General features: G+C 34.7%; 3 protein-coding genes and 1 long non-coding RNA gene across 4 annotated transcripts; 3 read left to right on the forward strand and 1 right to left on the reverse strand.

The window, feature by feature from the left end:
- The first annotated feature begins 6,701 nt into the window (after nt 1-6,701).
- On the forward strand, nt 6,702-8,008 carry LOC133315637 (gibberellin-regulated protein 1-like). The gene is made up of 3 exons (XM_061517304.1): nt 6,702-6,834; nt 7,200-7,239; nt 7,419-8,008. The coding sequence occupies exons 1-3, from the start codon at nt 6,757-6,759 to the stop codon at nt 7,598-7,600; spliced, it is 300 nt and encodes a 99-aa protein (XP_061373288.1). The 5' UTR covers nt 6,702-6,756; the 3' UTR covers nt 7,601-8,008.
- Nucleotides 8,009-11,893: 3,885 nt separating this feature from the next.
- On the forward strand, nt 11,894-14,016 carry LOC133315650 (uncharacterized). The gene is made up of 8 exons (XM_061517316.1): nt 11,894-12,066; nt 12,153-12,219; nt 12,311-12,368; nt 12,480-12,549; nt 12,635-12,725; nt 12,858-13,208; nt 13,291-13,506; nt 13,708-14,016. The coding sequence occupies exons 1-8, from the start codon at nt 12,002-12,004 to the stop codon at nt 13,951-13,953; spliced, it is 1,164 nt and encodes a 387-aa protein (XP_061373300.1). The 5' UTR covers nt 11,894-12,001; the 3' UTR covers nt 13,954-14,016.
- A 577-nt stretch (nt 14,017-14,593) lies between these two features.
- Nucleotides 14,594-15,895, reverse strand: LOC133315651 (uncharacterized). The gene is made up of 3 exons (XR_009752111.1): nt 15,789-15,895; nt 15,610-15,707; nt 14,594-14,682 (listed from the first exon to the last, which is right to left on the reverse strand). It is a non-coding gene; the product is annotated as an uncharacterized LOC133315651 (long non-coding RNA).
- A 3,981-nt stretch (nt 15,896-19,876) lies between these two features.
- LOC133315660 (WEB family protein At1g75720-like) lies at nt 19,877-22,410 on the forward strand. The gene is made up of 2 exons (XM_061517326.1): nt 19,877-20,246; nt 21,809-22,410. Exons 1-2 carry the CDS (start codon nt 20,094-20,096, stop codon nt 22,289-22,291), a joined length of 636 nt encoding a protein of 211 aa, XP_061373310.1. The 5' UTR covers nt 19,877-20,093; the 3' UTR covers nt 22,292-22,410.
- The last annotated feature ends 252 nt before the right edge of the window (nt 22,411-22,662 follow it).

Consider the following 22,662-nt stretch of genomic DNA (forward strand, 5'->3'; position numbering starts at 1 on the left):
TGTTATTGTATTTGGCCCTAACTTTGCGTTTCGTTATCATTATTCATTTTAGGGAAATAATAATCTCCTTTCCCTTCATTTTATTGTTTATTTTTGTTTGCAAATTTTCTTTTAAAACTCCCCGCATCATAATTAAGAGATTCCCATTTTTCTGCAGCACAGGCAGGCAGTTTGGCACAAAAGAGATGTCTGCCTCAGAGAAAAAAAGGTACCCATTAATTATTATTTTTACCAGATCGGATCCTCGTAAAATAATTTGTGTGTGTGTGGATCTGCAACAGACAAAACTATTTGCGCAAGTATCTTTCCTCTTTGGCAGCCTCTCACTACACTGCGAAAATGAATTATATATGGATATTCAATTAAGTAATGCACTGCATCGATACTTCAAAATTCTTGATGTGTCGTATCTGACACTTTTTGACATTCTCATACCCTCTCCGACACTCCAACACGCGTTATAGAAATTCAAAAAAAGGTTCAAAAGTTATGTTGCGTTGAGTTTTTAGTTTTAACTATTAGATTCATTGGATTACGATTATCATTTTATTGAGTTTAATATAAATATTTAGGATATCTTATGTTTCTTTGCAAAATTTATAAATATTATAAGTTTAGATTTATTTTTTTTGTTAAATTATTGAATATTAAATATAATATATACTACAAAAATTAAAAATATTATTTAATATCAAAACGTGTCCTAATGTGTCGAAATGTAACATTTTTTAGAATTAAAGTGTCGTGTCGTATCGTGTCACATGTCCCGTATTAGTATCGGTACTACATAGTGTACTGCATGCCATAATAACGCATTCTAATTATTGTTTAAATTAAATATTGATACTAAAATTTATTAAACAAATACTTAAAATATATTCACTAACAAAGCACAACACAGTTGGTAGATAGCTGAGTCCCTTAAGTATGCTGACGTGGATTCAATTCCTGATCGTATGTATAGAAAATATTTTGTTGGTAGAGTTATACTTCGAGGGAATTAGTCTTCGGCTGTCGGTGAGGGGTATTTTAAGTTATACTAAAAAAAAAAAATTAACATATATTTAGGTTAACTTCGAATAAAATATATGTTAAACTTCAAATATTTTATTCACTTTTAATAATGTTTAGATGTATTTTAACTTTATATAAATATAGGGACATGATCAACTTACATCGATGTGAGAATATGAGATATGATCAACTTATCGCGGTGAAAGAATAATAAGTCTTACACTTAATCTTAGCCATTGATTTCGCTAATCGAATGATTGTAATTGATTGAGTTATGTTCAGTAATTGTTTATTAAGTTTTCAATAAAATACAATCGTTAGATACACAAGAATCAACGATTAAGATTGAGTGTAAGATTTATTACTCCTAATACCGGTGTAAGAAGATCCTGTCTCATATATATATATATAGGGGCAAGATCCTTTGACATTAGTGTCAAATTTGAAATTTGACACCTCATCTGAGAGCCATTAGACAAAAAAAGATCAACGTCTCTGATTTGTAAGCATGTGACACCATTGATTTTTTTTTATCTAACGGCTCTTAGATGAGGTGTCAAACTTCGAATTTGACACCGGTGTCAAAGGATTCCACCTTATATGCTTACAAATCAGAGTCATTGATCTTTTTTTATCTAATGGCTCTCAGATGAGGTGTCAAACTTCAAATTTGACACCGGTATCAAAGGATCCTGCATATATATATATGGGGCAAGTTCTTTTTACATCAGTGTAAGACTAACAAGTCTTACACCACATCTCAACCGTTGATGGACGAAAATCATCGGTTGATATTTGTAGTGTAATTAATGAATTAATATTAATTAATTTGTATGACTTTCTAAATTATAATCGTTGGATGAACATAAATTAACGGTTGAGATGTGGTGTAAGATTTATTAGTCTTATACTGGTGTAAAATGATTCTAATCATACATATCAGAAAAATGTTACTGCAGATAAGTTATCTGTATTTACTTCCAAAACGACATCGTTTTGATGTTGACATATTAAAAATTATAATTATAGAGACTATTATAACCCTGAAATAAATTAAAATTATAAAAACACCTTGATTTTTGCCCTAAAATGACGTCGTTTTGGTCTCAATGCAGATAATTTATCTGCATTAACTGCAGATAATATATATATATATATTATTTGAAAAAACTATTATATTATTTTAACAAGTTAACTTAATTTTTTCCCGACATAAAAGAATATTTATAATTTATTTTTTATAACATTTTTTTTAAATACATTTTGACTTTTGTTAAAGACTTACTAATCACAATTTTTATTTATTATCGTATCTCATAATTATAAATTTAACAAATCTCGTATTATTATTATTATTAGTGAACAAATTTGTGTACCTGATCATACGTGTTTGAGCATCCTTGAAGTATTAATGTTGGTGGCAACAATGCGCTCCTTTATGTGCTTTGGTGGGAAAGGGAGGTGTGCACCTTCAACACTCAAGTCACTGGGACATTAACTATGTTGTCATCCCTTTAATAAAAAATTATCGAATTGTCACGTCAGGAAATTTTTTTGTCAAAATGTCACGTCACAATCTCGCTGGTCTGACAAGCGGAATGATCTGGACACGTGTCAGCGTCTGAATGGTCAACCATTCTCGCTGTCAGCGTGAATGTCATTCTAGCTGGGCAGCTCAGCGAGAATGGTTGACCATTCAGACGCTGACACGGTCCAGACCATTCCCGCTTGTCAGACCAGCGGGATTGTGACGTGGCATTTTGACAAATTTTTTTCCTGGAATGACAATCCGGTAAGTTTTTGCCTAAAAGGTGGCAATATGGTCAATGTCCCTGAGTCACCATCATTCATATCAATAGTGTCTTAGGTAGCATACTTATTTTTTTATGAGTTCTCCTTGAACGGGGATAAGGACCCTTTGTATATGGTGGTTGTAGATTCCTCAAAAGGGATTAGGATTTTCCTCTTAGCTATTGCCTGTTGGGCCTTAGGTTTAATGAGCTCAAGCTAGATATATAATCTAGAATAAGGGGCGGTTTGGTAGAGGAAATTTTTTTTTTTTTACTAGGAAAATACAATTACTAGGAATATGGTGAGAAAATGAGTTTGATAGAAAAGTTAAAAAAAAGTTGTTTGGTAGGACAAAATATTATATGAAAAATTGATTTTAACTTCCTAAGTCTTTGTTTGGTTAATAGTAAAATATTGCTGGAAAAATTGGATGAAATTACGAAAACAACCCTTGATTAAATAAAACTAATATTTGGGAGGCTAAATACAAGTCATTATCGGTGAACATCTCTTCTACCATATCTCTCTCTTTCTCCTTGTCTCTCCGTTCAAAACCATCACTCCGGCACAGAGAGCGTGTGGTTTGATCTCCCAGCCCCTCTCTCTTAGTCAACGACAAAAGAAAGAAGATAATGGTAGAAGAATCATCGGGAACTAACACAAAAGGGCTACAAACCAACGACGAACTCACATGGAATTTGTAAGGATTGTCCAAACCTTATAGAAATCAAACCCACCATTCCCAGATCTGAAGGATCTCAAAATTTTAGGCTTGCAACGCACTACTGGTTCTGTAAGGGAGACAGAGTTACTGAACTGATAATAGAGGGTCATTTTGGACACTTGCAACACTTCCTTTTTTGATTTGGCCGGTAATCCGCAAAATATCATATTCTATGTGATATTATTGAACAATACTTTTTACTCACAAATGTCTAACCCCATGCAAATCTGTTTCCTAGTTAAATTTTTCAAAACTTTATACCAAACATAGACATATTAAAATACTACTTTCATTTGCACGGGTATCTTTAAATTTAACTCCTACCAAATACACCCTAGCAATCCCTAGCTTGGTGAACATATATGTATGTATCTCTGATCATGATATGTGGGTGTGCTTGAGCATCTTTGGAGTAGTCTTGATGGTTGCAACATTGTGCTCCTCCATGTGCTCTGGTGGAAAAAAGGAGTGTGCAATTGCCAGACATTCAAATATTCAAGTCAGTATTAGCAATAACTATAGTGTGATAAGTAGAATATTAACCTTTTTATGCGTTGTTCTTGAATGGGGATGAGAACCCCTTATATATATATATATATATATATATATATATATATATATATATATATATATATATATATATGTCTGTGTGTGGTGGTTGTACATTTCATAAAGGGGTTTAGGGTTTTTCCCTTGTTATTGGTCGTTAGGCTTAATGGGCCCAAACTGGATATATTATCCAAAATAATTAGTATAAATATTGGAAAAAATGTTTGTCATTTTAAATAACAAAAAGTTATGTTATTTTAAGAGATATACGGACACAGAAAATTTGAATTTTAAATTAAAAAAAATTACCCACTTTCTCTCTACCATGATTTCCGTTTTTCTGTGTCTATCTCTCTCCTAAAAGGACATAACTTAAGTCATTTAAAATGACAAACACCAAACCTATAAATATTATATAAATAAATTTAATAAATTATTCCTTTTATGTTTGAAGTGAAGACTCACCATATAAATGAGTCAAGGAGTATACATAATTTAAAATGATTTATTTTAATTATATATTTTTATATTTTTTATGACATTATATTTTTCATATTAGTACTCACAAAGTAGTATCACGAAAATTTATTTAAATATTAATATCATTAAAACTTGGGAAAAGTTCACTGATGCCCCTGTGGTTTGCTTCAAAATCATTTATGCCGCTGTGGTTTTTTTTCTATCACATATGCCCCTGTGCTTTGTAAAAAATAAGAAACCACAGGGGTATATGTGATAAAAAACATACCTTTTTACAAACCACAAGGGCATAAGTGATTCTGAAGTAAACCACAGGGGCATTGGTGAACTTTTCCCTTAAAACTTATATAATCGAGGTTAAAGAGAATAACTTATAGCTTACCAAAAAAAAAAAAAAAAACTTATAAATACGATATCTATCTTAAAAAATTACTTTGATTGTTATTTATAAAAAGAAATTTGAATGTTAAAAAATGTGATAAAATAAAAAAAAATAAAAGAAATAAAAAGTCAAATGAAATAAAATATTTGTAGAATAAAAAAAATTGAAAAATAACCCTACGATTATAGTAGGAGAAGAATTTAATATTTATATAAATATTAAGTTCTGTATTGTAGGTTCATCTTGATTTTGTCTGTATAGCTTCGAAAAGAATAGAGAAAAGATAATCTCTACTAGAATATTACAGCTGCGGTGCCAACCCATACAGCGCTGTCAGGATTGGGTTATATAACCCTTTTCCTATTTTTGTGCTTGCTTTAGCAACTTGTTTCTCTTCCTACTTCACAAAGTTGTTGCACCATCCAAATCCATACATCACCATCTCCCAAAGCCTACCTTCGCGGCAAGCTACTTAGCAATTTTTTTTGGCCGTTATAATAATAATTCATCACTTGTAGTTTTCCATGTATTCAAAAAGCCGAAAACCCTTCCTTATGTTTATCCACTATTTGCCCCCCCCCCCCCCCCCCTCCCTAATAAAGCAATCTAGTCCCGTAATATGACCCTCCTTGGGTGGGACTTGTCCATATAATCAAATTGCAGTTTGGTAGCACTACATTTAGTTCAGTTAATATATGACCATGAAATTACGTGGCCTCATTAATCAAGTCCTTAAAATGGCATTGGCATAGCATGACCCGCTTCATCAAGTGCTGCCAAAAGCCTAATTAATAACTCTAGACTGTTCTATTATCACACACTCCGTGACTTGTTTTGTGTTATTTATATATGTTGAATGGCCAACCGCTTTAATAAATAGTTAATGTTATCCATTAAGAAGATTACCATATTAATAGTGTTGAAAGATTTAAGGCTATGTATGTTTAGTCTTATTTTTTTTTCTTTATTTTATATTTTTCTTCACAAAAATAAAAAAGTTGAATCAAAACAAAGTAATATTTTTACAATCAGTAATAAAAATAAAACCAAAAAAAAAATATTTCCTCAAACAAAATATGCAGGTCTCGCTTGAATGGTTATTATACTTGTATAGTTTGAATTAATGAATAAGATAATACTCGTGGCGTGGGGTTATGAATTAATGAATAAGGCTTTTACCATGGTTAACAAGAAAAACCATGCGCTGCTTGTCTTTTGAAAGCAGTCTGAATATATAATTCACCCGCCAAACAATACCACTTTTTATTTGACCTCCCATCGATCCTTCCAAAACCACTTTTCACTTCCAAATGTTCTCTCATCCAGTCACTAATACGTTTTCAAAATCTATGTTTGAATTAAAATATTATTATTTTAAATAAGTTAAATTCTGAAAATATGTTTATCAATAAAAATTTCCAAATCTAACTAAATAGGGTAAAATGTTGATTTTTATATATATATTTTTATTTAATCATCTTTTTTTATTAAAACTTTTATGCTATGCATTTAATGATTTAATAATTGTTTCGCATGATAAAAAAAAATTAAATATAAATATGATATCACTAACTATATATATTTCATGATATTAATATATAATTTTTTTAATTTAATCATTTGTGTATATATATATATATATATAATATTACAAAAAAGTTTAATAAAGAGTTTAAGCAGCTAGCGCCCATTATCCTTTGTTTATAATCTACTCTCTTAACTATAAATAGAGGCTCCTTGTTTCTCATTCTGTGCACTCTTAAGAACAGTACACCTCTTCAAGCCCCTCATTGCCATAGCCCATAGCCAATAAACCATGGCTCTTTCTAAGGTTCTTGTTGCATCCCTTCTGGTATCTTTTGTCCTCCTCCATATTGCTGATGCTGATCAACCGGTAATTTAATTAAAGATATGCTGCTTCTTAATTTCTATATTAATGTTTTATATATTCTGTATATTATTAATAAGGTTTTTATAAGAGTTATGTTGTAGGAAAAGTGATTGTGTAATGTTATAGAGATTCGTTTTGCGTGCCATAAATTTTTTTTTTTCTTTAAAAAGTGTGGCCCCACAAAATGTTGTGTGTAGAAAAGTTTGTTGTCATGTTAAATGACAAATGCAAACCCCTATTAATAACTAGTTACTATACTTGGCCTTCGTTCTCCACTCCTTCATGATTCACAAGCTCACAAGTGTTTCCTTTACCATGAAGCTACGTACTTAACTAACTAATTTATATGTGCTTTTGAGAAATCGCAGGTACACGCACAGACTCAGAGTTCTCTTCTTCAGCAGATGGGTACAAAATTCGATTCCATCTCAGCATCTGTTTGGGTGTTAATTTATTTAAAGTAAAAAACAAACAGTAGCAATGAACTAATTAACAAAAATTATATTTGATTGAATTAAATAGTAATTTGAACGTAATGCATATTTGAGGTGGACGAGTTTAATTAATAATAATGGTTTCAATTTCAGATTGTGATGGAGCGTGTGCTGCACGATGTCGTTTAGCATCTCGTCAGCGCATCTGCCACAGAGCCTGTGGAACTTGCTGTAGACGGTGCAACTGCGTACCACCAGGAACTGCCGGTAACCAAGAAGTGTGCCCCTGCTATGCCAGCTTGACCACCCATGGCGGAAGACGCAAGTGCCCTTAACAGTTCCATACCAACCCATGCAACTTATAAATTATCCTTCGTTTGCAATCGCATATTATGTTATTATAATAACAAGTCAACGTGGAACAATAGCGTATTATGTTATATAATAACGTCATGTAAAATAAAATTGTGTTTTCAATGCATGTTGAATCATTGTTAGGAACTGAAGAGAGTGAAAAGGGTGAGAATTTCAGAACAAACACCAAGAAGAAGAAGAAGATGAAGAAGATGATGAAGAAGAATTGAATCATTGTTAGTGTTTGGGAATATAATTATAATATAACGTCTTTTAATAATTTCTGTGTAATAGTATTGTTCTTTTCCTGTCTGTGATGTGGTAGTTTTATGCTTTCTCTTTTACGTCTATTGTTGTATTGTATCATCAAATTGAGGAATATAATAAAATTTCTTTAACCTATGATTTTTTATTTTTGGGTATTTATCAAGTTAAAAAGAGAGAAACCACAAATTGAGCCTTACAGCAACGCTGCATATATATCGAAATCAAATCTAGTTATTTACTTATCCATTCAATGAAAGGGTCAAATGTTGTTAAAATATTTAAGTTCCCAGTTAACGTCCTCGCGCACCCGGTTACTGAAGTTAGTAACATGCGTGACAAAGAGCAATACTTCTAATTCTCCACACACACACACACAAAAAACAAGAACAATACTTCTTCCATCGTTGATTGCTCAATCACACGTGTTTTCCCCCACCGAACCATCTTCTACGTATATAGTTCACTTTCTCATATTGTTCGTTTACTAATTAAGTTGACCATCTCAATTCTCGAAACATTAAAATTTAATAAATTTGGAATTAATAAAATATCAAAATAAATTTTTATTTTTATTTTACATTTCTCAAGTAACATTGTTCAATTTTATTCTTTTACTTTTTCATCTATATTTCCTTTTTCTTCACCTCAATAAACGATCCGCCTCAAATTATATCTTCATCGTTTAATCAATTTCTGAAGGTTTTTATTTTAAGGTATTTAACTAAGTTCCTTGGTAACACATTCTTTTTAAGAATATTATGGCTAGAGTTATTCTTGAATATTCTAAAAATATATTTGTTTACTATTAAAAATTATTGACATTTTTTTTTTGAAATTTCTGAAAATAACTTAAAAGTTTGTTTGGTGGACAGTACATAGTCCTGTAAGTGATAATTATCAAAATTTCCTTACTATATAAAATATTGTTTAAATATATTCCGTTAAATGCAATTGATAAAAAAAAAAAACCAATTGATAAAAAAGCAAAAATGCATAAATTAGTAATGACAAGTCGAACAAGTGGAGTAAAAGAGTGAAGATAAGAATGAAGAGTCACGCAGGAAACGTGAGTCCTGGCGCTGAGAATGAAATAATCATAAATGGCACTTCAACATTGAATTTGAAAAGTGAAGACCCGAACCAACCAATTTATCTCCACATCCCGCTAATAGCAATACCACCCTCCGCACGTGTATCAAACATAATGTTCACTGTATAACATCCACCTGACCCCGAGCTGGCACGTGCCTCTCACACACTCGCAGTAGCCAGGAGTGCTTGTTTGTGCCTTGTGTGGCATGAGTCGCATGACAATAATTAACTTAACGATCTTGTGAGTACACAGACTCACAGAGAATAAAAGAAGCGCAGAATGCACTGTGAGATCTCAGTCTCACAGATATAGAAAGAGAAAGGAACATGGAATAAGAACAAGCTTTTGTCGCACTGCACGGAGAGACGCCACCTGACATGCTTATCTCCTCCGCCAGATTTACCGTAGATGGAAATGGGTCGGTATTACCAAAAGAAAAAATAAAAAATGCCATGACATTTTTCTTTTTGGGTTGGGCAAAAACTATGTCTTTAATTTTAATAATATAAATTGCAAAATAAAATAAAGAACACTAAGGTATTTAGGTGATGTGGACGACACGTTATGCATGTTGCTGTTTGGGCGCAAATCAACGATGGAAGAAGGAGAACCATTGATTGGATTGAGGAGCAAGGAGGCAAGAATAAACTTTGAGAGTGAAGTCATAACAGAACAGAAGGAGGGAGTGTGGCCGTTTCGCATTGCATTCAATCGAAAGCGCGCACGAACAGAACCGAAAACTTTGTTTTTTTTTTTTTTTCCGTTTGGAAAAAGCATTTTGAATCTTCCATAGTTCTCCTTTGTTCTTATTCAAACTTAACTCCCTTAATTTTATTTTTTTTGAAAAAAGCAAATTATAAATTTATGATGAATTAAATTCTGAGTCATAATAAAAAAATAAATACTAGGTACTTTCCTTCTTACAATTCTCACGGACACGACATTTGAGAGGCTTCCTTTTATCTTTTTCTTTCAGTTGCCTTTCTTTTCTCGTGAGTATTTACCACTCTCCTGTTTTTGGCTCAACCCAATCAGTTACTTTATTTCTCACAAAGAACCTGATTCTCTGAACACGAGGAATTACTTTTCTTGTTTGCTTTTCTTTTTTTAAAAAAAGACATCACACCACAATGCCACAAAATCATTCTCATTACTGCCAAAGTTTTTTGTCCTCAGTCTTAACCTTAAAAACTTAACAGTGGTTTTCAGGCGAGGCCATCAACTAGCAACTAAACCAAGTTGATTCCCTCTCAGAGTGGTGATTCAGATTGGGATAACCACCGTGAAAGAATCGGAATGGGTGAGTCGGGTTGGGTTCCGATGAAGTGAGTAAGAAATGGACAAATCTCGAGGCAGTCGGTTCGCAACCGCCAAGCGAAACATTAATAAACAACAATCTGCTTCTGCTGGGAAACGCAACCTCATCCCTCGTAAGTCATTTACCACTCATTTCTCTCCCAAAATAAAATTAAAATAAAAATCCATTTATATTTTTTTGTTATTGTCGCTTTCCGATAATGCTTCTCTCTTTTGTTCTCTTCCTGCTTATTCTTCGCATAAATAAGTAAATAAATAGTAATACTCCTCTATTTCTCACTCAGAGATAGGTTTCAATGCTATCCGTGAGGACCTTCCATTTTCGGAGAAATCAAAGAAGGAGAAGGTGAGAAGCTTAAGTGCTGTTGCTAAAGCATTATCAAGCTACGAAATGGGTTCTCAAAAACCACATGACTCCGCTGTCATTTCCCCCAAGAGATTTAAGCTTCCCAAAAAGGTAGTTTACTTATGCGCTCGCTCAATTCAATTCCTGGATTATGTTTATGGAATTATTATTATTTTTTTATAATAAATATTTAATGATTTGGCAGTTTATCAATGACTGCAATGGCGTTGATCATGCCTCTGTTCCGCGGAAGATACGTTCAGGTGCCCTATTTCCGGATTCAGAGCGAAAGATGTCTCATTTATCTTTTCATAATTATTTAATCTACATTTCCTTTTATATCCCTTCGGCCAATTTCTACTCATCGATAGTAATGTTGGATAAGAGTTGAAGCAAAGCAAACCCCGGCCTTTTTGCTTTTTCTTTATAACAATGACGAGACTCAGGATTCTGTCACGTTTCCTTCTGTTCTATAGTATAAAGGAAAACTAGCTTGATAGTTTATGATGCTTTCTGAAAATATCGATTCGATTTGTAGCTCTTATTATGTGAGTCAAGTTTTCTTCTATAATATCAAATCTTGTGGGGAAGGGAAAGTTCGTTAATTTATTTTATTTATTAAGATTTTTGATAAAAAAAAAAAGGGTGAAATTTTCTCTCTTTTAAAATCCACAGCCATGAAGAAGAGGAATCGCGAATGGATATTAACAAATTCGGAAAAGGTGAACCGTAAGATCAAGGGAATAGAATCTCCCGAAAAAGATGGCATAAAGAAATCCAAAGTGAGTATTGAGTACTGTGAGACGTCTTTATGGTTCAAAACTTAACCTTTTGCTTCGTTTTCTAACCATTTCCATTTCATCTTTACTTGTACTTTTGCTTTTTGTAGAAACAAGAAAGGCAGGACTGGTCCACGAGACTGGCTGTTACTGGGCCCATCACAAAAGATGAGGAGGAGGTTGTGGAGACTCTGTATGCCTTGGCTGGAATGTTCCCTCACAATGGCTCGAATGCAAGGAGTGAACTAGAGTGCGAATCTTTACCAGATAACTCCTCGGTCTTGCAGGACCATGAGAATGCTAATGCTAATTTTGAAGGTTATTCTCTCTCACACAACACTTTTCCAAGTAATTAATTTATGTATTTAAATTTCTAATTTTTTTTTGGTCATGTATTCTAGCGTCCGAAACTACTCAGGATGCTTGTCTTCTTCCAAAAAGATCACCTACAGGAGCTGCAAAAATCAGTTCTTTAAATGAAACCACTAGTCAAGAACAGACTGATTTTCCTGGGAATGCAAAGTTCTTGGTGGCAACTCACGGCACTACTCCAAAGACAAATTTGCAGGCAGTGCCTACGATGGTTGGTAGTGAAAACGGCAGCAAAGTTGCATTGCATGACTCTGAGCTGTGTCTAGAAATAGGGTGGGTAGTTTTACAGTTGCATTCTGAAATGTCTATTCTTTTAAAATCCTTCGTAGCTATTTACACGTTTTCTCATCGTGTTGCAGATTAAATGTACCCAGACAATCACAGATTTCACATAATGGGAGGCAACCAGATGTGGAATTTGAGACGGTAGCATTTCAGTTTTTACCGTTTGCAATAAAATTCTTGTTCTGCAAGCTAGTGGTAGTAGTACTAATGGTGTTATCGGTTTACATTTCAGGCCAGAGGCATTGATGGTAAGCAACAACAACATGTGATCAAGTACCAAAAAGAGAATGGTATGCTTGAGGATGTAATGTGCTTGTTACTAGCAATGAATTTTGTTATTTACATGACTGAAGTATTTCATTGGTTGGCTGACACCTGGACAACTTTGGTTGTTTTATCAGAAGGTCCAGCATTGTGGCCAGGCTTGTCTCCAAGTTCATCATCTGCTGGGATTACTGCTTCTTATATGCAGTAAGTTTCTTTTATTCCACTTCATTTTGACATTGTTGGGCAGCCTAATCTGCTTATCCAAATTTGATGGATTTTTCTCCCTCAGGTCTTCTGCTGCTCAAGCTTCGGTTTGGCAGAATGCTGCTATTTGTGCCTCCAAGCAGGACATAATGGAAAGGTGTTCTTCTGGTGGAAAGGTATGGAATTACAAGTTTATGCTTTTGCTGGTGTTTGCATGATTTACCTGTATAAAGGAAAAATTTCTTCATCCTAAATTCCTAATCCATGCTCAAACGCCTATTGGTTGTTTCCAATAACTAATGATGCAGATTGCGGAAATTGTTTTTCAAAAAAAGTCGTGGAAGAGGTGTGCAGCTCATGTTCATATCAGTCATCTCATCCGGAGTTTAGAAGTGCCAAAAAGACAGGTTGCTAAAGAACCTGAGCTTTATGAATGTCATCAAATGAGAGGACACCAAGGATCAAAATGTGGAACTCTAATGGAAGTGCACGACTTGAATGGGATGAGAAATGGAAATAGTTCTGCATCTGGAACAGTTCATTCTGCTACCACGAGGAATTCCCATGAAACCAAGAGTGGTATTCTTCTGCAGCAGTGCCATTATCATGACATATCTCAGGCTCCTCCAACACCTGGGGCGTATGGTCAACAAAAGCAAGTAAGCTTATGGATACTTTTGATAACGGTGCCTCCCCTTGCCCCCTCTTCCTCATGCCCTGATGACTGTCCATATTCTGCAGAGTTTCAACTTCTTGTCCTTGTCGGCAGGAGGCAATGGGTTCGAGGTCAACGATAGTTTTAATAAAGGTAGAAGCAGGTTGGAACCATTGTCAAAATCGCAAGTGCCTTATTTTCAGTCACTACAGCAGCAGCATGGGCTCATGCCAATACCTACGCCTCAAAGTCAGTATGCCTCCGCTTCTTACCTTGATCAGCTTCCTGCCGCAGGACCACAGGTTTTAATCTATTTATAGACTCCGATCAATCTTGTATTAACGGACTACAAAATCTAGGGCCAATAGCTTAAAGTGATTATATTGTTCGACATGATATGATTGAGGTGGTGAAAGTTTGTTGCCAACCTGCAGTTTATATCCTTCATATGACAACATCCATTGTCTTATTATGACGTTTAAGTGTTGTTTAACTGACTGCAGGTTCGGTTGCAGCAACCTCGTCTTTATGGTAGCTCGTTCTTCGGAACTCATTATGGTTCTACAGTTTCAAATAAACTACAGCACCAAAGCTTTTGGACGTTGCAACTAGCATCTCAAGGTAAGACTGCTGTAAATGGCAATATTTTGACGGCCCAATATCCTAATTGGCAAAGTGAGAGGCATGACTCTTCTGCAATGAGTCCATGTGCCCAAGTAACCCTTCCCCGTTCCCATGCATCGCTATAAGCACTGGGATCCAAGATCACCTCAATCTCTGAGCAACAGCTCTTTATCCTTGCTTCGTCATTGCCACCATCCAGGACAAATGGGCCGGACATTCATCTTCCTTCTGTATGTGAAGAAAGACAAGGCAGGTTCTGTATTATCGGTACCCCATCGCTTTGTGATGAGAGTATCTGAAATCGAAGACAAAAGTTTATTTTATGTTTGACAAGGCATGGAAAGTCCTTCATTCTTATAATTCTACATGCGCTGGTTTTAGTGCTACATCTGCCATTGATTAACTGCTGAGCATTCGAGGAAGGGGAAACATGAGTGCTGGTAGCTTAATCTGAAAGGATAACACTTGTAGCGTCATTAACCTGGGGCAACCCTACACTTCAAGTAAAATTAAAAAATAGACAACTTGTTTACTGTTAGTACTTCTGTATCTTCCCCAGTTCATCCTTTTGAATTTCTTATACTTCGGACTTGTAAATTCTCTAGTTATTATTTACATGGAGTGGTAATTTGCTCTGTGATGTAACAAGTCAGAAGAGGAATGAAATTAGCAATCCAAAAATAAAAAACAATGCAGGTTGAAAAGAACCTGAGCTTTTTATGCCAAGCAAGAATTACAAGGAGTTCATGGGCAAATCATCAGAATCCCCAAACAGCTATGACATTCTGCCGTAAGATAATGTTTCACTCTAGTTTTTCCAGTTCCTCCATTCTCTCAATGATCGTCTGCAGGCACTAAAATAGGTTTGTGATGGAACCAAGGTTGTATACGGCATATGATAGAACCGAGCTGAAAATAAATTTACACCCAGACTACTATTGTCATGACTCACTAGCAGCAAAACTTGCCGGAAAAAGCTACATAAGTCGCACAACTCAAGGCCTGGAGTCATAGGGCAACTTGCACGGCCTAAAGATTAGAATACTATGACATGGGGGAAAGGAGAAAAACATACACACATGTTAGCAATCACTGCAACAGATGACAATTGCAGTAATTCCAAAAGAATGCATACATTCTTGCTTGTTTCTTGCAGTTCACCCGCTAGGATGAATTCATCAAGTATAATATAGACCTTCAAGACAGATAGATAGGTAACTATATATGCATAGAAACAATATAATATAGTCTTAACTCTTAAGGAACACTACAATCATTAATCAATATATCATGATCAAAAGTCAAAACCACTCCAATCCAAATCCTCCCCTATCATGAACTTATGATATAAAAAAAATACGGAGGGGATGATAATACCAATGCGAAAGAAAAATACATTCCGCGTTGGATGTTAATGACTTAATGTGGGCTGTGAATGAAATCAAAGGTGAGACATCCTTAGAAAGGGGAATTACATAGCCAAACAACACATAGGTAATATAGAAAAGTGGCAGGTGACAATGAAACTGGGATTTCTATCAAATCAGGAGAGGTAACATGGTTAGCCAATATTCTCATACAAGCTCGAGTGAATGCTGCAGAAATCAAATTTGAAGCAGTATGCTAAATAGAATTTCACACAGTTATTTTTATTGCAAAATATACAGATAAGCATAGGAAGCTTTAGTTAGGTCGCATAAGAACAAATATACAATCAAGCAGCACTGTGGAAGTTGATCCAAGTATTTGCTGCAGAAGAAAACCAAGACATGATTTATTACCTCGTATTCGACCATATGCTTCTCGGAAGCCTCGAGAGGAACGTAGTATTTGGCAAGACAGGTCTTCCCCTGCCTCTGATTATTCGAAAAGGGAGTGTCTATTTTTTTTTAAAGAAAATCGTCAAAATCAAAATTCGGGTTCAAGAAGCAATGACGTTTAAATGAAATAGATTGATCACCGTTTCAAAATACGCTTTCCTTCCGAAGGTCCCCTTCAGTAGAATTACGAAGAAAGAAAGCTAGTCTTCTTGAACCAGAGCCAATGAATTTGATCTTCCCCTTTAACACGGGGCCATCGCATTGCGATAGATGCTTCTTTGAGTATATTATATCTACTGTGACAATATAAATATAGTTTTAATTTAATTTTTCATTGAATAAATAATGACTTATTATTGACAAATTATAGTGGATACAATAAAGATAATTTTTCTGGATATATGAAATGGAAGCAACAACCAAAAGAAAACTACATAGATAAATTTATTCGGCAAAAAAATTAATTTATTACTTTTTTAATAAAAAATTACGAATAAGTTGTCGTTTTGTAAAAAATTACGAATCTATAGCACCCAAACACGTCCACATGGGGCATGTTCTGATGGAGAAAGACTAGCCCATGTGGGGCGTGAGCTTGTGAAGGAAACATGCCCAAGTTAGGGCGTGTGCGACAGGAGAGAGACACGCCCATGTGGGGCGTGAGCTTCTGACCAAGACACGGCCAAAGTAGGGCGTGTTCTAGGAGAGAGACACGCCCACGACAGGGCGTGTTCTCCGCGGTGTATATAAATCCGTTTTTCACTTTTTTACCTCATTTCCACCCTCCCATCGTCTCTCTAAACCTCCTCCTCCTCCTTCTCTCTAAATTTCTTTTGGAGGGTTTTGCGCAGCGAAGCTCTGTCTCTCTCTCATGTAAGTCCCTATTTATTGTTTATTTTTTTTATTAACAGCAATTAATATATGATAGTTATTAGCGACTTAGATAATTGTTAAGGGGTTAAAAAACACACAGTTGACGCTTAACCAAAAACTACAATTATTTAATTCACCAATCATAGTGTGCAACATACCTATATTCATCAGGCTAGCCTTCAATTTGTCATTTCTAAATCGTTGATTAAAATTGCTTGCAACATGTCGCAGACAAAAAACATGAAATGCATGGGGTGGCTGCCATAGGGGATTATTTTCAACAGCCGATAATATGCTAACATGTCGGTCTGAAATTAGACATATATTATGCGCTTGAGTGACGTGCTGACGAAGATTGGCAAGGAAGTATGACCAAGCCTCCAATGTCTCACCCTCAACAACGGCAAATGCAAGTGGCACACATTCATTATTACCATCTTGAGCTGTGGCAATCAATAACTTTCCCTTATATTTTCCGTATAGATGAGTGCCATCAATTTGTATCATTGGTTTGCAAAATTTAAATGCCTCGCAACATTGTCTGAAAGTCCAGAAACAACGAACAAATACACGTTTTTCGGTAACCAACTGGCCCCCAACAAAACAATCCTTTGTTTGAATATTGTAAAAGGAACCTGGTGAAAATCGAAGCATATATTCACACCAGTTGGGTAAAAATGCATAGGACTCCTCCCAATCACCATATAACATTGTCATTGCTTTCTGCTTCGCATACCATGCCTTTCGATATGAAACTTTGAATCCATATGAATGTGTTATCCTCTCCTGAACGAGCGAAATGGCCACTGAAGGTTCCTTTTTTATCATCTCTGAATTACAAAAGCTGGATATAAACATTAACAGAACAACAGGTATATCAACTGCAATTTTAATCAGCTTTTTAATTTGAAATTACGTACCTACTACAAGTGCTGCAATAACGTCAGAATCAAGTTGTCGATGATCTTGAGAAATATGGTCATTCAAGCAATTGTGCTTCCCTCCCCATTTCATTACCTTCCAATTTTCACCATACGTTGGTTTAATTACCCTGACCCTCCACGGGCAACCTTGGACGTGTGCACAACATTTCATGCTTAATTTTGTGGGAGTGCTCTCAACCACAATTGCTTCTTGATGCTCCTTCATGAGGTAGCGCTTGATTGCCATCTGAGCCTCTTTTTTGGATGTAAATTGTTGGTTAACAAACAACTTTTCTCCCAATTGCCAAGGACCTTGGATTGAACCCGAACTCTGCGTCCATGATTGTGCCTCACTCGGATAATCCCAATCAATATATGTGTAATGTAGAATTTTTTACCAAAAAGGATCAACAGGTGCATCGCCTACAAGTACTACGTAATAATAATAGAATTGAATTATTTTCTTAATCAAAAATTGCAACAACCAAAATGTCAGTATATTAATTGATAACATACCTTCAGGATGTTCTGGTACTTGACTCGATGTTGTGCCATGATGTACAACGATACGAGACTCCCCCAAATCATGCAATGGTTGAAGTTCAGTACCAGACCTGCCACATTCTTCGTCATTGTCCGATTCACTCGCATCCTCTAAAAGAAGACGATCTTCTATTGCAATATTTTCCTCATCATCTTCGTCATACTCCTCATCCATAACCCAAGTAGGGTCATGTTCATCTTCCTCAGACATGTTAACAGCAGGAACAGCAGATGATTATGCATTAAGAGGAGAAGTAGACCTAACTGACCTCATTGGTATGACAACTTCCTCCGCAGTTGTAGTATCCACATACAACTCTAAGAAATCCTTTCTACACTGGTTCAAGAACTCTTCCATTACCATATCGATGTCTTCGTCATCGACCACTTGCAAGCTAATGTATTGTTCACATTGCCATAACCTTGACGTGACAAGAGTGATCAATTGGTTGTCTTGAAGACATAATTTTTGACGTATTTTCTGATGCAGCTCAGCAACCGTTGAGTTTCGTTTAATACGTGATGGCCTTTTCTCCCCTAAAAAAATAACACCACGACAACCTTCTTCTTTCCTACCGTTAAAATATAGAACAACACGAATAGTATCAGAATTCGCACTCATTTTTAAAATCAAAATTTTAAAAGATAAAACAAAATATGAGTAAACAAGTGCAAACTATCAGAGAGTTTAGCATAACAATGACAGAATTGTGAAGAGTGTGTAGAGGGTGGGTGTTTAAATAGCAGTCAGTTTAGTCACTCACGCTCATATTTGGGCGTGTCTACCCACTGAACACGCCTTATCCTAGGCGTGACCACACACGCCCTACGTTGGGCGTGTTTCCTTCACAAGCTCACGCCCCACATGGGCGTGTCTCTCTCCATCAGAACACGTCCCATGTGGGCGTGTTTGGGTGCTATAGATTCGTAATTTTTTGCAAAACGACAACTTATTCATAATTTTTTATTAAAAAAGTAATAAATTAATTTTTTTGCCAAATTTATTCCTTGGAACTCCAGAATAATTCATGATATTTTTGAAAATTTCATTTTTTTTCTTATAATATATATATATTTTTTAAATATATATTTTTCCTAAATTTCAAAACGACTATCTTATGAAAGAATAAATCTGTTTATTCTTGAAACCTGTTTTTTCTTGATAAACATCATGATTTTTTTTTTTTTAACGAAATTCCACAAATTCTACTTGGCATAACTGAAAGCATTTTATTTTATTTTTCTTTTCATCACTCTTTTTAGCAAACCCTTCGTGACTCTTTAGTAGAATAGATTTCATACCAAGTAATATTTGCTCAAATTTTTTAATGAATATGTGTGTAAAAATGTATTTTATTTATTTATTTCTTGGTGATGATGTAAATATGTATTTAAATCCATCAAAGTTGTTAAGAGCGTTTGGCAGAGGAGAAATTTTTTTTTATCCGAAAATCTCGATTGTCAGAAATATAATAAAAACATTTAGTTTACGATAATATTCAAAAATTAAAAATTTAAAAAAATTTAATTTATCAGAAATCCCATAAAATACCTTATACCAAATGCCCGTTAGTTTCATATGTCGTTCTATGTACCATTAAGGTGTCACTTAGCATAAAGGCATAGATTACTTGGTGAATTCGCAAGCGGACTGCAGTGCATATTTAATCTTTCGAGGAAGGGAATCAAAAGATTCTATATTGAGCATCTCCCTTTCCAAATGCTTCTTTAAGACAAGTCCCAGTGGGGAAACAAAAGACCTGTGGGGCTCATGAAGTTGGCCAGTTCTGCTAAATATATATATAAATTTTTTGGGCCGTTTTAGGTCCAACACCCATAGTTACAAGATTCAGGAGCATCCACCCACCGCCTTCGCCCTCAGACAAAAACCGAATTCTAGTGAAGTGGAAGCGAAGAAACGAAGCTTCCAATCGTCATGTGATATATGCCAATCCTAGTAATTAAATCCTACTTGTAACCAACCCATCTCATTGTTCACTCTCTCTCTCTCTCTCTCTATCTAATTAAAAGGCAACCTTGTGTGTTGTTTCAAACTCCTTCCCTTTGAAACTAACACCATTTTCTGAGAGTAAAAGCAACATAAACATGAATAAGAATAAGAAAGATGGTGTCATGCTGGTCACAAAGGCAGAGATAGACACAAGAGCGCCTTTCCGGTCCGTCAAAGAGGCTGTCTCATTATTCGGTGAGAAAGTTCTAGCTGGAGAAGTCTATGCAACTGCAAGCAAGCTCAAACAGGTTCTATACATCACTTTATTAATTATCATAAACCATTCCTCGATTACTTCAATTATATATAGGGTTCTTATGCAGTTAATTTAAGTTATCGACGTCATTTTGAGACAGAAAATCATGTATTTTTGTAATTTTAATTATTTCAGAGTTATTATAGTCTTAATAATTAATTTTTAATATTTCAATCTCAAAACGACGTCGTTTTGGGAGTAAATGCCGATAACGTATATGCAGTAACAGCAGAAATATTTTTCTATTATATATATATATATATATATATATATATAGTTTTAATGTTTCTAAAGTGAATGTAGATAAGTTATCTACATTCGCTTCCAAAACAACGTCATTTTAGGTTGAAAAATTAAAAAATTATAATGAAAAAGACTATTATAACCCTGAAATAAATTATAATTACAAAAAATACCTTGATTTTTGTCTCAAAACGACATCGATTTAAACTCAATGGAAATAAGTTATCTACATTGACTGTAGAAAAAGTGAACTATATATATATATATATATATATATATATATATAGGGGCAGGATATTCTTACACCGGTGTAAGAGTTAGAAGTCTTACACTCAATCTTGACCATTGATCCACTTGTATCCAATGGCTCACATAACTAAAAAATTAGAACCCTTAGATATAAGTTGGATCAATGGACAAAATTAAGAGTGTAACTTACACTGGTGTAAAATGATCCTGACCCATATATATATATATATATATATATAGAGTTTTGCATCTCTCCTTTGACCGCAAAGTTTGAAAATTTGCCGCTGACATAAAAACATGGTGGGTCCCACCATTTTTAAAAAATAAAAAAGAAAAAAAATAATGATAAGTGTGTGGCAGAAGGAAATCACTTCTGCAGTGACAGCAGAAGTGATTTCCCCATATATATATATATATATATATATCAGTGACAGCAAAAGTGATTTCTCCTTTTTTATATATATATATATATATATATATATATATATATATATATATATACCAATTAATCTACACCCCAACTTATATATGTATGTACACATTACCAATTAATCTACACCCAACTTAGAAGAGTTGTACAAGACTGCTTTCATTTGTTAGATTTTCCAGCGACGCATAGTCACCAATCGTATGAGCCTTAAATTTCTAAATTATTATAACCTTTAACCTGTGGTTTAATTGAATCTCAAGTCCCAAAAATTCGCCGACAAGAGGAATTCAGAACATTAATTTTTCTTAAAATTTCATATTAATAATTTGCTCAAATCTTATGCTTGCTTGCAACATGGGGAAAAAGTGGTTATGAAGTTGAAGACTGTATCATGTGCTTGCTTGTTTTTGTGTATCTTGCTTTCTTTATCGTGTCATGGAATAAAGACAGTGAAAAAAAATATTAATTTATGCTTTTATATTTTACTTTTGTACATACAATACACCTTAATTATAAATTGTGTATCTTAATCTTCACCTCACTTATAATTAATAATTTTTACTGTTCCATGTGTATATACATATATAAAGAATTTTGTTAGGTTAATTGCTTGTGTGCAAATGCATTTGTAGATGCACAGTGGATCAAATGGAAAAGGCCTTGAGTCTTCGAGAATCGAAAATGTTGCAGCTGAGTTAGAGGAGACACGAGAAAACCTGCAAAGGGCTAGGGAGGAAAGCATGTTAATGGCGCATTGCCTGTCTTCTCTCCAAGATGAGCTTGAACGTACAAAGCAAGAGCTCCAACAATTGAAGCAACGGGAAACCGAGAAACATCCAGTGGAATCGGAGATCGAAGATGTTAAGTTTGTTGAGAATTTAACAACGTTTGAAGTCAAAAGTTCTAGATTCGATGAAGAAAAGATGGAGTTCCAAAAGAAAAGGTACGTGACGTTCGCGAATCCGCCCTCTGTAACTCATGTAATGATACCACAGGGACAGGGGGTTGAAAAGTTGGAAAGGCACCCTTCTCTCAGGAAGAAGAAGAAGATGTCATTGATTCCACTGATTGGAGGTCTTTTTTCTAGGAAAAAGGGAAGCCAAGAAGTTCCATGACTCTATTTGAATCCTATAAAAGTACCAGAATAATTTCAAACAACTGCATTTTGTTTACAAGTTTCCTTTTATTTTTCAACAAATACATTTTCATGTCCTCTGTATCAGACAATGGCAAGTAGCCCCTATAATATAGGTCAACTGAGATGCGACAAAGCAAACTAGCGGAATATGGGTGTGTGATATTGAGTATGATTCATGTAATAAAGCACCACAATTACAATTTCAATCTCCTTTTTATTCACACCCATAAGCCCCAAAAAACAATATTATTTCATTAACAAAGAGGGGACCTGATAATTCCAATTCAACCCCCTCCAAACACCACTAAGCATTTGTTATTATTATTCCTCATTATACCAGGGTTGAAG

The sequence above is a fragment of the Gastrolobium bilobum genome, unplaced genomic scaffold (assembly GCF_033153095.1).
Source record: "Gastrolobium bilobum isolate Gb01-03AN ecotype WA unplaced genomic scaffold, APGP_CSIRO_Gbil_v1 utg4030, whole genome shotgun sequence".
Taxonomy (NCBI): Eukaryota; Viridiplantae; Streptophyta; class Magnoliopsida; order Fabales; family Fabaceae; genus Gastrolobium; species Gastrolobium bilobum.